The sequence below is a fragment of the Schistocerca serialis genome, chromosome 3 (genome assembly GCF_023864345.2).
Source record: "Schistocerca serialis cubense isolate TAMUIC-IGC-003099 chromosome 3, iqSchSeri2.2, whole genome shotgun sequence".
Taxonomy (NCBI): domain Eukaryota; kingdom Metazoa; phylum Arthropoda; class Insecta; order Orthoptera; family Acrididae; genus Schistocerca; species Schistocerca serialis.
This window is the reverse complement of record NC_064640.1, coordinates 356,812,484-356,828,476: the sequence shown is the minus strand read 5'-3', so window position 1 is coordinate 356,828,476 and position 15,993 is coordinate 356,812,484. Positions and strand designations below refer to the sequence as shown.

The 15,993-nt window shown below is 39.2% G+C and overlaps 1 protein-coding gene across 1 annotated transcript in view; it reads right to left on the bottom strand.

Annotated features, from left to right (window-relative positions):
- Positions 1-13,083: 13,083 nt before the first annotated feature.
- The window catches only part of LOC126470844 (trithorax group protein osa-like), a 62,078-nt gene continuing 59,168 nt past the window's right edge, over positions 13,084-15,993 (bottom strand). Inside the window, exons 11-12 of the mRNA XM_050098860.1 lie at positions 14,456-15,839; positions 13,084-14,194 (exon numbers count right to left, since the gene is read on the bottom strand). Coding sequence (XP_049954817.1) covers positions 13,119-14,194; positions 14,456-15,839 — 2,460 coding nt within the window. The 3' untranslated portion in view covers positions 13,084-13,118. The remainder of the gene's footprint in view (positions 14,195-14,455; positions 15,840-15,993) is intronic.

The window sequence follows — 15,993 nt, the reverse complement described above, 5'->3', positions numbered from 1 at the left end:
AAATTTCTTGTAAAATGTAGCACTGAGTTGCCAATATGCACAAACAAAAGACAGCTGTTATCCTTTCCACACCAAAAAAATCCCTTCCACACAGCCTAGCCATCTAGGGGCAATGTATCTTCAGTGAAAGAACCCCAAAGCCCAGTATACTGAAGGCATGATGAAGGTTTTCACAGTCAATACACTCCAAACCTAGTCCACACACAGATTTCCCATGACATCCTTACACACACCCCCAAATCTCCCACCACCCCAAGAAACAGCTATAAAGGAGGGCCCTTCCTCTTCATGCAATATCACCCTGGACTGAAACAGCTGAACCATATCCTTCACTAATGCTCTGACTACCTCTCATCCTGCCTTTAAATGAAGTGCATCCTACCCAAGATTCTTCCCATCCCCACTAAAGTGGTGTTCCATCCCCCACCCAACATCTCATCTGTCCTTCTGCCACTCTCAACCCCGACCAATGTGCAAAACCTGCCCATCCACCCACCCAGCAACTCCTACTCCAGTCCTGTCACAGGCTTAAGCAACATAACAGAGGTCAGGTCACCTGTGAAATCAGTAATGTCATATACCAACTCTGTTGCAAACACTGCACAGCTTTTTATGCTGCAGTGACAAAAAGAGTCATGGATTAGCGGTATGCACATATACAGATGGCAATACTATCACGTGCACGCAGTATAAAAGGGAGTGCATTGGTGGTGGTGGTTGTTGTTGTGGTCTTCAGTCCAGAGACTGGTTTGATGCAGCTCTTCATGCAACTCTATCCTGTGCAGGCTTCTTCATCTCCCAATACCTACTGCAACCTACATCCTTCTGAATCTGTTCAGTGTATTCATCTCTTGGTCTCCCTCTACGATTTTTACACTCCACACTGCCCTCCAATGCTAAATTGGAGATCCCTTGATGCCTCAGAATATGCCCTACCAACCGATCCCTTCTTCTAATCAAGTTGTGCCACAAATTTCTCTTCTCTCCAATTCTATTCAATACCTCCTCATTAGTTATGTGCATTGGTTGGGTTGTCATTTGTACCCAGATGATTTATGTGAAACAGTTACGGTATGATTATGGTCGCAGGATGGGAATTAACAGCCTCTGAACACAGAATGGTAATTGGAGCTAGACACATGGGATATCCCATTTTGGAAATCATTAGGGAATTTAATATTCCAAGATCCATGGATGTCTGAAGAACTGACTATGGTATTATCTTTGGCTGGTGGCATCATTCTTGTTTAAAAATAATGTTGATTACTCTCGTCACAACGTTTGCATCCATATTTTGTGTAGCTCCCTCCTCTTTTCTCGTAATGTTATCATGGTGTTCATGAATGTAAATCACCTCTCTATTAAAATATACATCATAATGTGTTATCTTAGCTAAAATGTTGCTATCATTAAATTTTACTTCATGGCCTGCAACCTAAAAAGCATTCCCACTCCAATTGATTTAACACTCTGTCCAAAACGATAGTTCAGCTGAGTAGTAGTACTTCTTTGTGTACTTGGCCACAACTACACAGAATTTTATACATACCAGCATTCATTAGTGACAGACATCTTGGACTACTATTAAGCATTGTTTTATTTTTCCTGTTGGACTTGCAAATCATTTGAAGCCAGTTCTTGGCCAAATATTTACTTATTCGATTGAAAACTTCATTAATAACAGACAGGAAAACTTTTCCAGTGGGCAGCCATTGTTCCTGATACATACTGGAATTAATTTTTATACTTTTTTGGTGTAGTGCTTGTTCCACGTCCTTACTGGAATAACCTTTTTTTTTTTTTCAAAAAAAGTAACTGGACAGTTATTCTTGTAAATAAACCTGCTCACATATTTTACCAGCTCCATCCATCAATTTTTGTCTTGGATGAGGGTTACATTGCTCATGGAAGTATCAATCTGTGTTTTTACTTTCCTGTACAATTTATGGCCCTAAGTTACCATCTACCTATTTGATTCTTAATGCATCTAGACAATTAAGTTCCCATTGCTCACTTTCTCTACTGTAAATTGCATTTTTGGGTTGATGCTAATGAGATGTACCAGAAGACATCCAACTCCTCTTGCTTTGGGTGCACCCTATGAAGTTATCATTCATATAGCAGTACCACTTAGTTGATCTGTTCTGTATGATGTACATGGTAAAATATCTCCAAAAAGAAGTTGGCAACAAATGGACGAAGATGGGTGCCAATGGCAAACCCATCAATTTTATTATAAAGTTCAATGTTGTACTGCACATAATTGTTGTAACACAATGTCTAAATAAAACGTATATATCCACCTGATAAATTCTTTGACCATGGTCCCTTAAACTAGAAGTTTTAACTGAGGCCATATCCTTTCAATTCTTTAATAATTTTCCAATACTATATTGTTTTCAACTTTTGACGCAACCTTCACATGAGTTACCTTCAAGGACTGTACATCCATATTTGAATTCAGTCACACAATTCTTACCCATCAAAAATGAAGGATCATACACCAAATTTTGATGAATTTCAATTAGGAATATGTTCTCAAACAAAAATCTTTATGAAGACATCATTTTTCAATTTACCCATATATGGACAAATTACATATAACCTGAATTTTAAAATAAATAATAATAATAGTGTAGCAACATAATACAAATGAAATTTTATAGATTTCACCGTCTTCTATATGCCAAACCCATCATTACCAAATATTAACATCCTCTTATCTTCCTCCTTGTAGTTTCTTGTCAGTTTAAAGCATAGATACATTACAATTGGGACAGGTAAAGCATCTGTCAATTGATTAGCCACAGCAGATGCATTCACTTATGAAGACCTTACACAGTGGTTGTGCTCATAATTGTATTAACTGAAAGTTCCAGAAATTTCTTCAAAACATCTCATATGCATGGTGAAAACAGGTTCTAACTTTGCATCGTGAGACATGGAGATAAAAGTGATGATGTGTTCGGAAAGGGAGCACACACAACATCAGTTTTAACATTTTTGCAACATCTTAACAGGAGGAGCGGTACCAAGTTGAATAAGGTTATTGGACTTGTTGAAGGAAACTGAATGACTGAGCAGGAATTTCAATGTACCTTCCCCTGCACAATCAGACTGTGTAGTCATCAGTATGTTGTCAATCAGTTGCACATCTACTCAATTCATATGGACCACTCCTTCAAATCTGTGGATTATGGTAAGTACTGGCTGCGCAACAGCACTTCTGTAATGTGTAATTTTTTGTGAGACGCCATTCAATGATTATTTAAGAGATAGCTGTATCTTTAGGACTCTCCTTGAATGGCAGTGTTTTATCAGTTATTATACCTAAGTACTTAGCATATTTGCTGTAAACAGAACTCCTACTGTAGCACATCCCATTTACTATCTCACTGTTACTCAGCTAAACATCAGAAATCTCATTTTAATTATAGCAGCTTGGGGCTTTGGCTTTCACTGGCAATTTTAGCACTATCTGTCCACTTTTCAATTATATGACTTTTATAACAAATCTGCCACTCACATGTCCACACTCATTCATTATAATTTCTCATTTTGTCTGTCTTTTACAAGATTCAGTAATCTTGCACACAACACAATAATATATAGTTACCACTTGCTCAATGTGTTGTATTGTTCATGGGCTTCTCAGCTTACACAACAGATTATGTGAACTCCCTCTGAAATCTTAGCTCTAAACAATTTGCTTGTTAGGTGTTTGCTAACTATGGGGAGACAGTCTGTTTACAGGCTGTTAACAATTTTTGCAGCACAGACCACTGTGAGATGTTCAGGAAGACAGTCAAAGAGGTCCTGGAAGGTAATGACAGGGATGTTGAGCCATGCTGACTCCAGTGCCATGGCCAGCTGCACTAGGTTTCTAGGCTGAGGCTCCATGACACATACAGCCCGATTGACATGGTCCCACAGATTCTAGATTGGGTTTAGCTCTCATGAGTTTGGTGGGCAGGGGATTACAGTAAACCCATCCTGGTGTTCTCTGAACCACACACATACACTGTGAGCTGTCTGACATGTAGCATTATCCTGCTGGTAGATGACATCGTGCTGAGGAAGCAAACAATGAGCAGGGGTGGACATGGTCTCCATGGATAGATGCACACTTGTGTTGATCCACTTTGCCTTCCGGAATGACAAGATCACCAAGGAATGCCACAAAAACATTCCCCAGACCACAACGCTCTGTCCTCTGGCCTGGACCCTTTGCTTTCAGGCATTTCACACTGTCCCTACCAACAGCCATCTATCCGATGGAGCATGAAATGTAATTCACCTGAACAGGCCACCTGTGACCACTCAGTGGATATCCGGTTGCAGTATTGCCATGCAAATTTCAGCGTTTGTTGCCAATTAACAGCAGTCGGCAGGAGTGCACGAAGCAGGCGCCTACTGTGGAAATCCGTACACAGCAACGCTTGCTCAGTAGTCACTGCGCAGACTGTTGGTGGCCCCTTGGTTCATGTGAGTGGCCAGTTGCTCAACAGTTGCACATCTAAACCCCTCTACACATCTCTGCGGCCACCATTCACCCCTGTCATCTAGGGCCTGTGGTGCATGCCTCGGTGCCAGATTCGAATAGTGCCATTTTGCCATGCACAGTATACTTTAACAATGGTTACACTTGAACAGTTTATAAACATAGCCATTTCTTCCACCCTTGCCCTGAACACCATGATGATCCTCTTTCGGATGGCAGATAAATCGCTCTGTTCCTGCATTACGACGACGACTGCACTGTTTTTTGCGTCTCTCCAAAATGCTTTATATACCCTCCACTGCCAGTGCTACCACATATTGTTTGTGAATGGTTACCGCACAATGATTTTGAACGTGGGTCGTGGTCACATTAATGTGACTAGACTATGTATAAATGATCTTAATATGTGGCTATGCACTCTACATTTGTGAAGCAGTTTATACAGTAGTGAAATATAATTTTTTCTTAATCCTGACAGCATGTTGCTTCAAGATATTGATAATATCATCATAGTGTTGAGCAGATAAACAGTATTACCTTGCATGGGTTGCATCATTCTGGACTTGCAACATTCTGGACTTAAATGCAGCCACAATAAATTCCAATGTGCAGTCAAAAGAAAAAAAGAATCAATGAACACAATGGCACTCTCTCTTGTCCTTCCTTTCTGTTATGATTTAATGCCCTGCTGACACTGTGGTCAGTAAGCACAATGGTGGCTGGATTCCGATATGGACCCCCTCCCCACTCCAGTTACAACATTCAGATTATACAAATGATTTTCCTTTCAAGTATCAGTAATAGAGTAGTAGCAGTAGTAGTAGTAGTAGTAGTACACATTGCAACTGATCACAGATTTCTAAAAACCATTTTCTAAGCTGGAGTTTGTGCTAAAAAGGTAGACTCGTCATCAACCAAAAGCTGGTTTGAAAGCTACAGTGCTTTACTAGGCGCAGTCCTATTGCAGATATCATGTCCTTGCTTTCCTCCAACTTTTGAAGTGACTTGTAGATTTACAGACAGAGGGGAGGGGGTGATGTACAGTTTGGTGTGCACTCCAAACAGTGGTGCAGCTTGGCAATTTTTGATATTATTGCCAGAGGTGAAAGAAGTGAGAAGTGATAGGAAAAAATTCCTAGGACCAACTGACAATTAAATCCCAGACCTTTGGTTATATTGTCTGACCCTTAAATCACTGACACACCAGAGTTTTTAGTGTGGATGGAAAATTCCTTTTCACTTTACATGAGCAATTCTAAAATAATGCCATGAGATAAGGTCAGTCTAACAATAAACTGATCGTATCTTACCTTGGCAGTTTCACATTTACATTAATATTACTTCAGTTTATTCAAAACAACGAACCTTAATCTGCCACAGTTCTCCAACATAAACGGACAATGGTACCACCACCACCACCACCACCACCACCACCGATGACGACAACAACAACAACAACAATACATTCTTTGAGTTATCTCCTCATCACAATGTTGAGCAAACACACTTCTGCACACATAAGGTATTCATTTTTACTTTCTATTGTAGCACACAAAGTCACCACATGTAAAGTTATTCAGATACATACATACTTGTGCTGTAGCTTTTAAGTGCCCACAAATTATTTCACACACTTTGATATCAAACTTTTTTCAGTTCACATATGTAAATTTCCAGTGACCACTGATATTACATAATTTACTAAAGACTTGTGTTGCCTGGGAAATATGTCCATTCTGAGTAATGGAAAAATTGGGGTGGCGATTTACTACTGAATAAAAAGCAAAGACATTACTTGTTCTACTGTTTCCATTCAGTATTCCCAGTATGCACCAACCACCTGATTTTTAACATCTGTTCATCTGATATGAGGATACTGTACCTCTGCATTTATTACAGGTACTCAGCCAAAACAGTAGATTTCAACAGGAAAATACAAGTAGTAGCTATCATACACCCACAGAGAAATTGTAGATAGCTTGTAGGTTTACTGGTGGTGGTAATATCAACCATGTTCATGAAAACCATGCAATAGTGACTACTCGTGCATACTAGCAGTTGAGATATTTTAGCAGCTTTTTTAAGTCATTTCAGGTTGCTTGTGCAAATGATCGTAGATTGTGCATCATAATGAACACTTTAATTGAATTTATTTGTCAGCTGTAATAGGTGTTTCACAACTGGCAATCACATGAGTTTCATTATCTGGGGCCTTAGCTTTCTTCATACCTCCTGCAGTTGTCAAATAATGTCTTCTAAGCCCAGATTTGTCTTGCAACAGGAGAATAACCGAAACATAGTTTATTTAGAAATTCGCTACATATTGGACTATGGGCCGAGATTAAACTATAAGTTTGAAACAAAGTTGGCAGAATGCAAGTTGGCAGAACACAAGTTGGAAGAACGCAAGTTGGCAGATGTTTTTTCAATAGATACATGACTATTTATTAATTTGTTCTACAGATGTGGAACGTTTAACAGTTTGGGTCAGTTTACAAAAGCTATTGAATGCAATGTTAAGTGCTTCGATGTTCTGTAAGTTTGAAAATTACAGTGCTTTCAACTGAGGAACTTATTTTTTCCACTGAACACATTTCGACAAGGCAATAAATACACAGATTTAGTGCAGGAGGCATTCGCAGAACAGTTTCTGGAAAGAGCTGCACTTCACCATAATACAGTTTGTTGACTTATTGAGAAATTTCCAGAGAGAGGCTTGCAACCTCATATAAAGCAATTAGGCAAACAGTGAAATTGTTCATGTATAAAATGGCAGCAATACAAAAACTGAAGGATGCATATCATGAAAAGCAAATCTGCTACTGAAGATAGTTTTCATCTTTTATTGAGAGGAATAACACCAAATTCTTGCTGTCACCTTCTGTGCTGAAGAGGCCTCATTTCACCTCTCGTCACATTAACATACAAAATCACATGATTATGATCAATGGAGAATCCTCGTGCTGTGCTTGGAACACAATTGCTCGATCAAAAATTTTGGGGTGTGGGTAGCAATACCCAGGCAGCTCATTTTTGGACCTTTATTTTTTTTAAAGAAACCATGAACAGTAAATGTTATTGTTTAATGATCCACAATTCCATTGGCCAGCTAAATGAAGACAAAATCAAGTACTCATTGTTTCAACAAGATGGCACTGTATACACAGTTAACAATTCTGTGCATCTTCTGGAAGAGTGTTTTGAGAAATGCATCACCTCAATAAACCAGCCCCCCCACTTGTCTGTAGAAAGGGTTTTCCAATAGAATTAAGAGTGTGATCGCAAAGACTTGTATAGATATCTCTGATCATCATTTCCTGAATATATATGTAACTGCAAAGCTACTTTCTGAACACACTGCGTCTGAATTATGCCTGGTATCAACAAAAATACAGACTGTGTTTCTGGAGCTATTTTACATTACCACACTGGTCAGAAATACATCTGTCCTAAGCAGTAATAGATAAGATCACTGTTCTATGAAGAATCTGTATTGCCAAACAGAACTGAATTATTGTTTCAGAAAAAAAGAAGTTATTGCCACTACACCAGCCCATGTATCTTTCTTCCCTCCACACAACAGGGTGAAAATAGTTAAAGCCCAGCCATTGGCAGCCAGTAGCGTACTCTTCTAAACATCCACTGTCTAGTAGTATTAAAGAAAATTACTAGCATTGCGAATATCAAGTAAAAGAATTGCAAAGAAAACTTTTTACATAGCTTTTCATGTACAAAATAGAGCGTAGCACATACATTCAGTTACTTACCGCAACAGACAGTAATGCTTCCTAATTGCCCCTCTGTCCCCCCCCCCCCCCCTGCCCCGCCCCTTCTTCTCACTCTCTCTCCATTTTTACAAGCTCAATTACTCAATAAATTGCAGGAAATTTTGATTTAAAAACCACTAAAGCCGTATATTTAAAAAATAATTTCAAATGCAAAGGCTACCTTTAAATGTGACAGTGTAGCTCGAGTTCTATCGGGATTATGCAGTCGGCAAGTCGTAACTTTTATCATCAATCAAAAAACTGTCAAAGTGATGTGGCATCTATTTAAAATATCACTGACCATGTTATTCAAGGACTGGACCAAAATAACAATTAGTTGAGTTCCTTATAATGATATGTAAGATTAATCAGAAAACAAAAAATAATGCATAGAAGGGGATAGTGTGTTGACTTTGATAGAAATTGTGCCAGCATGAAATTAATGTAACTCTGCTAGGAGAGAAGACAATTATCTTCACTGACAAAATACTGGTTGAAATCTTATAAAACTGTGCAATAACATTGGCCAACTGGAAAAATGCATCAAGTATCACGAATTTACCAACTGGCAATAACAGGCTCAAAGAAAATAGAAATTATGCAGAATGGGGTGGAGGGTGGCAGGAAGCATTATCCTATACATAATCAATTGCCTTCAGTCAATTGTTACAACAATAAAACTGTTTTGTTGTATTTAGATTTAAATTCAGCCTTCATGTACTTCATTTTAAATTATACACTATGATATTACCTTCAACTGCTTTGGCTCTTACAGCATCTTCACATGCCCTTTTATGTGGCTTCTTGTCTCCAGTGTTAACAGAAGATTGTCTTTCTGGAGCTATTTTAGACTATTACAATGGTAAGAAATATATCTATTCCTACCAATAATACAATATTTTTTGTATCCACTCCATATAGCATTGTTGTTGTCGTCAACACCAGATGCAAGAAACTTCATAAAAAGCCACATTTGATGCTGTAAGAGATCAAGCACAGGTCACAGTGCATGCTTTAAAATACGAGGGGGGGGGGGGGGGGGGGAGGGCACACTCACAGGAGTGCGCATTTCAGTTACGGCAGTTTGATTATTTCCTTCATGGCACAATATTACAACTGCTTTACATGAAGTGGTCTTAAAGTTGTCTTTCGTTTATTGCAATCTTTTATTTGTGAAAGGAGAATGTTTTGTAGAAATAGGCCATATCCATCACTATATTGTTGAACTGGATATTGTTTATAGTGTAAAGGAGCTGAAAACTCTAAATGCAGAACACTGAAGGACGTATGTGGAGAAACAAATATCTGCTCTGCTCCAACAATAACTTTGCCCAACTGTGTTCTTTTAGCACATTGTAGAAGGTATTCCAGGTTTTTGTAGACAAGCTTCACTTCTCAATGCACCATGACTACTACTACATACACTATCTGATCAAAATATCTGAACATCCCTGTATAATGTGGAACTGGCAACTAGATATCTCTAGAGACAGACCCGCTAATATAAGAGGAGATGAAGAATACTGTCAGTAAAGAAGAAATAACAACAGAATGGAAACTCATTGACTTGGAACATGGACTAGTCACTGGATGTCATATGAGTAACAAATCCATTGAGGGCATTTCAAACCTTCTATAACTGTCCATGTTGACTATTAGTGATAGTTCCGAAGTGCCACCAGTAGCCCAGCTAGCACAATGACTGTGCATAAGGAGTTAAAAAGAATGTGGTACAATGATGAGCAGCTCCCTAGAAGCCCCATGTTTTTGTAGTCAGTACAAAGTGACACTGGAGGTGGTGCAGAGAGCCATGCCACAGGACAGTGGATGACTGTAAATGAGTGATTTGGAGTGATGAATCACACAATACCCTGTGGCAAACTGAGGGAAGAGTTTAGGTTTGGCTAATGGCTGGAGAACATTACCTATGGTCATGTGTAGTGCCAACAGTGAATTACACAGGAGGTGGTGCTAAGGTAAGGGAGACTTATGCGTTTAGAGTGTGGTCCCTTATTGTAGTTAAGGAAATGCTAGGTGTGGAAGGATAATTTACAGCATTGTGTATTACCCACAACAGAGGAACAGTTCAGAGACAATTATCACTTGCACCAGCATGACAGTCTACAGTGATAAAGCAGCACCCGTGAGGCAATGGTCTGAGGATAATAACTCATCTGAAATGGACTGGCTTACCCAAGAGTCCTGACCTGGACCCACCAGTGAACCTTTAGGGTGAGTTAGAATGTCAAATTCACACAAGACCTCAGCATCCAACACCACTACATCCTCTGGTTTTTACTCTTGAGGTAGAACATGCTGCCAGTCCTCTCCACAGACAGTCTGACACCTCACTGTAGGTGTTCCCAGTGGAGTTCAAGACATAAAGGTGAAGGGTGGACACATCCCATATTAATGTTCACTAACAGGTATCCAGATACTTTTGATCAGATGGTGTATATGCAAAAAACATAGAACTTAACCCTCTGTAACACACTAAATTTTTGCAACAGCAAACTTTCCACAGCCAAAGCATAAACATAGCAAAACAGAACTTTTATTTATCTGCAACAAATCGAGAAGAATGCCATGCACAGAACACTGTTGTGTTTATGTAAATTCAATTAAAATAAAACTATAAATGTCTTGCTCTCACATGAGATGCAACAGTTGTCAGCCAACAATTTGATACAGGAGCAGCGATGCAGAAACCATTTTAACAAAATAATAGCATAGCCTTTTAATACAAGGTGCCAGGGAATTACTACCAAGACAACAATTATGAGTATATCGGAAGCCATAAATATAAAATTTGTAGCAAATATTTTTGACAACAACCTTGTCAAGAACTTGAGTATCTCATATCAAACATGTTTCTTCCTTTTCTTCTTTTTTAAAAAAGTATACAAATGACAAAATACTTAATCATGTGGAGGAGATTATAAGGGTAGTAGGATGACAAAAAAAAAAAATCACAGCAACTTAAAATGACAAGCATATAACTTTTCCACTGTTTACTCTCAACACATCACACGGAAGATGTCTCTATGAAGTTCTGCAATTGTATAGAGGAAGCCTTCCAGAAAAACGTCCAATATATACACATACATACAACTAATAAAATGAACACGAGACCACAGATACATTAACTAATGAAAACATTAAATAAATAATGTACAAATTTTGTGCTAACAATTTTCATCTTGAAAGTGTGTCAAACCACCACTCATTCTGAAATATTCAACAGATGCAACACATGCATAAAGGGGACATGGGAGAAGCATCAGACAAAGTAAACAGTTAAGACAAGATGCACAGAAGGAAACAATACTCTCAAAAACGTAGAAAATACTTACTAAGGGTCATTTTAATACATCAGTTTTTATTTTTTGAATCAATACAGCACATTCTGCTTCTGCTTTTAATACTGAGCAAACTGAAGTATTAGAAACCAAGTACAACTAATCAGAGAGAAGAAATTGTGGAAAGTAAGTACACTCAAGACAATCTAATTTTGTAGCCAGTGAGAAACAAACAGAATGAATAGATAATACAATGAGACCACCACAAATGGATACTATGTATCTCAATTATTTGTAGAAAAGGGAGCTTACAAGTAAGCAAAAGAAATTTTGAAGCACACTTTAACATGTAGATAACAGTGTAAAAGAAATAAATTATAAATAATGTGATAGGTCCCTCAGTCTACTACATTTACCAGCCATCCACCTAACAGGCACACCAAGGAGGAATGATAACAATTGCCTTAGTACTCCTTATGTACATTTATTTCTGACTTGTTCAACATATATAAAGCATTTGCACAGTAATACCAATATGAAAGTAAGGAAAGGGAAAGGTACTTAGCATGACCACAAGAGGTCTTAGTATGAGGGATGAAAATCAGCCATCAGTAGGATAAAATGAGCTATACATTTTTTATCCAATGGGTATCAATGAACAGATTTTGAGGGCGTGTTTAGAAAGAAAATGTTTATAACAATCTTTTCTCAATTATGTTACACCCCACGTCACTTCCACACATCAAAGTAAATAATTAGACACACTTACTTTCACCTGTTCCACAAGTAACACGGCAGTGGTGGCATCTTAACTTCCTGCACTCCAAGTCATGTTTCTTAGACTCAATTTTGTGTTGTATTCTAAAGAATGTAATTCAGTTTACTTAACCATATGCATGATTACTTAATGTGTATTCTGGTATTTAATATTATTCCACTGTCCCTCAACAGCATTTGTAGCAATGGCCCTACACTAATAAGACAGTCGACACATAGCTCTAGATAACAGAACTTCCACATTCATTCACATCCAACCACATCTGATGATAAATACAAAATAAATTTCCGACTCGTAACAGATATTGGTGAATGCTGGAAGTGGCACCATCAGTCTCATCTGGTGATTCTGAGTTACTGCCCCACTCGTGTTACTGCTGTAGCAACCGTTTCGCTGCAAGACTACATAACTGTTTGGAATTTACTGTATCTATATTTCATGTATAGTTATATGTATAAGTATACACACACACACACACACACACACACACACACACACACACACACACACAGATATATATATATATATATATATATATATATATATATATATATATATATATATATATATATATATATATTAAATCTAATCAAAGACAGTCTGACTGTTTAAGGCATAAAAGAAAGGAATAAAGGACTGACGAACCGGAAACTCAGTCCTCATTACATTCAGACTTAAAAGTCATCTCTCACAATATGTTCCAGCAAAAATCACAAGAGAAGGAAACATCCATGCCAGTTTCACCACTTAGTTGTCTACAACTGCTGTGCATGCTACGAAGAGGGCCATGAGCACTGGAAAAGAACACTGGAGATTACAGCTGCCACTTGCTGATCGAGGATCTGGCTCATGACGAGGGATAACAGACGCTGTTCTTGCTGCAGGAAGAGCGGCCGGTTTTCAGGATGTCGTGCCAGATGAAGTAATGTACCAGCCGCACGCCTCAGCATATCCAGACTGGTTCCCATAGCATCTGGATTGTCTATAAGTGCACCGATACCGTGCTGATAGGCTACCCCTAATGCAGTAGCTTCCGCCTGCTCGATGAATGCTACTAGCAAGGACACACACGGGCTCTGCAGTGCAACAGTACGTGCCACACCACTGTCCGCAGCGGCCAGGTAGTGCAGCATATTCACTGCAAACTCTCGTAGCACTTGCTCTTCTGACCAGCACAGAAGTCGTGTCAGCACAGCACACAGACGTTCCAAACGGGAGTAGGGTGGCGTAGCTACAACCAGATCTACATTAGAGTCCGTTACGCACAATTTGCACAGAGCTTCCAGTGCAAGGCGCTGGGGTGACAACGAGCCTGAAGATCCGGGAAATGGGTCCTGACCATGAGCAGCTGGACAAACTGCCCAGTGAAGAAGTCCATCAATTACGGGCCGCGACACTTCCTCAGGATGTTGACCGAGGTCCATATGACCGGCAATATTAGCCGCTGTCACCAACACATTTTCGCGCACATGGTGCAAGAAGTCCCACCACCATTCCGCCTCACCTTGTAAACTGCTACAAGAATCTGCAAAGTCAGCATCTTCTTCACGGTCATAATTGCGCTGTTTCTGTGCACGAGGAGGATGTTCGTGGTGTAAGAGTAAAAGCTTCCCCAACAAATCAAGGAATGTAACATTTTTGGCAAACTCTGCTTCATTGCCCGGGACAAATGTCAGATTCCTCAAAATAGTTGAAAGACAAACACAACGCCTTGCCTTTGCATCCTGTGTATCAGTAACAAGGTAAAGGCTCGCTTCATCTCTCGCGTAACATTCGTCTTCATAATCTGACATACGTCTTCTTTTCAACGTTCCCGCAGGATCCCTTATTTGTATGCCGCCCCTGTTTTCTCCCTTTATCTCTGGTCTCACATCTGTTACTTTTGACTTTTCTTCAGCTTCGTCACCATAGTCATCTTCCATGTTTATGTCTTTTCCTTCATGTTCATAACCTTCGAGGAACACATCTTGTTCCATTTCTGTTTCCATTTCTTCGTGTTCTTTTACAGTTTCGTCACAACTGTTGTTGCCATTACTACTTTCATTGCTTTCTAAACATTCGCAATTGTTAAGGCTAGTTCCTCCAACAGCATTTCCAGCACTTTCATTACCTTCACTGTTTTCTTCACTGGCAATAATTTCACTTTCAACACCTTCTTTGATCTTATAATCGCAACTGGATTCATTCGGTGTTGTGCTGTTACAGTTATCACCTTTGCTTATGTTGAATATACTACTCTCATTGCTATTAGAACTATTGTCATTGTTTGTATGTTCTGTTTTTATGTTACTGCTGCTAAAATTATTTGTGTCACTAGTTTCTGATACAGCATTATCACTCTTTGTTTCAATATCCTTTGGTACATTTGGAGAATGCGGCAACTCCCTTTCATAATTACTACTGCTCTCACTTTCGACACAGTTTGCTTCCTTTTTCACTTCTACAGTTTCTTTAGGAGGCTCTAAGGGGTCTACACAGTGTTCAGGCAGCAATGAATTTTCTTCCGTATTTTCCGTTTTTATCCGCGAAAACACATCACTCAAAATAGTTTTAGTCCGTTTCACTTCATCACTATCCTGCACATCAACGAAGGAGCTGTCTTTACTCAAATGTTCCTCATTAACTATCACATTAGATGCACTGCTCGAACTATCAATAACACCGTTGTCATCACTACATTCCACTTTTAGCACTATAGGAGGAGTTACACTCAAGTTTTCAATGGGATACGATTCTTCTTCACTTACTTTTGTCCGACAATCTTCTTCCTCTTCGGCACCTACAGTTTTACTGTCATCGAGCAGTCTCGCAAATGGAACATTACCGAACTCTCCTTGGAAACATGACACAATGTACTTCGTCGAACTGATGTCTGAAGAGGTCAACTGCCACGGGTCTTGAACCACATCATAGTTTTCTGCCAAGTCACCTTCAATGTCCCAGCTCTTCCGATTATCCACAACAAATATCTCATTATCTCTGTTCACAATTCGAACTACCTCACCGTTTCTAGTCACAAGAGTATAATTTGGTGTCGATTTCATTAATGTGATGTGATCTGCAGGATCAACTGGCACTCTAACTTGCCCTAGGTCCACTTCCGGTGTTTCCACCTTTGGTGCCTGGAACCATTTCTTCCCAGAATCTGGAAGAGGCGAGTCAAACATGTCAGCTAAACTGCGTCTGAAATGCTCCAACAGCACATCAAGTAGTCCTGGCATGTGGGCTAGTCCAAAATATGCAACTGTGCTATCATCAAACAAAAGGATGTTGAGAATATCCAGAGCCCAAGCACTCTCTGCCAGTAGGCCAGAGCGCAGACTCATCATAAGCCTCCATGCTTCTACAGGTGCTACATCCCCTCGTGTCATTCGCTTGCGTTTATACAAAACAGGCAATATTGCTTCCACACTTTCTGGAGGGAAAACGATCTCTCGCTTTGGGGCACTCTGTTGTTGGTAGACCTGCGCATTATTCATCCCAGGTGGCTGCGCCTGAAATAAGACACCAGTAGAAAATAAATATTGGTACGAAACATGGTCAGCAAAACTGACAAAACTTAACACATGTAATTTTTTCTACTTCAATTTGGATTTTTTTTTTAATAAGTTTTACTTTATACTATGAAATGGGCTATGGGAGAAAATC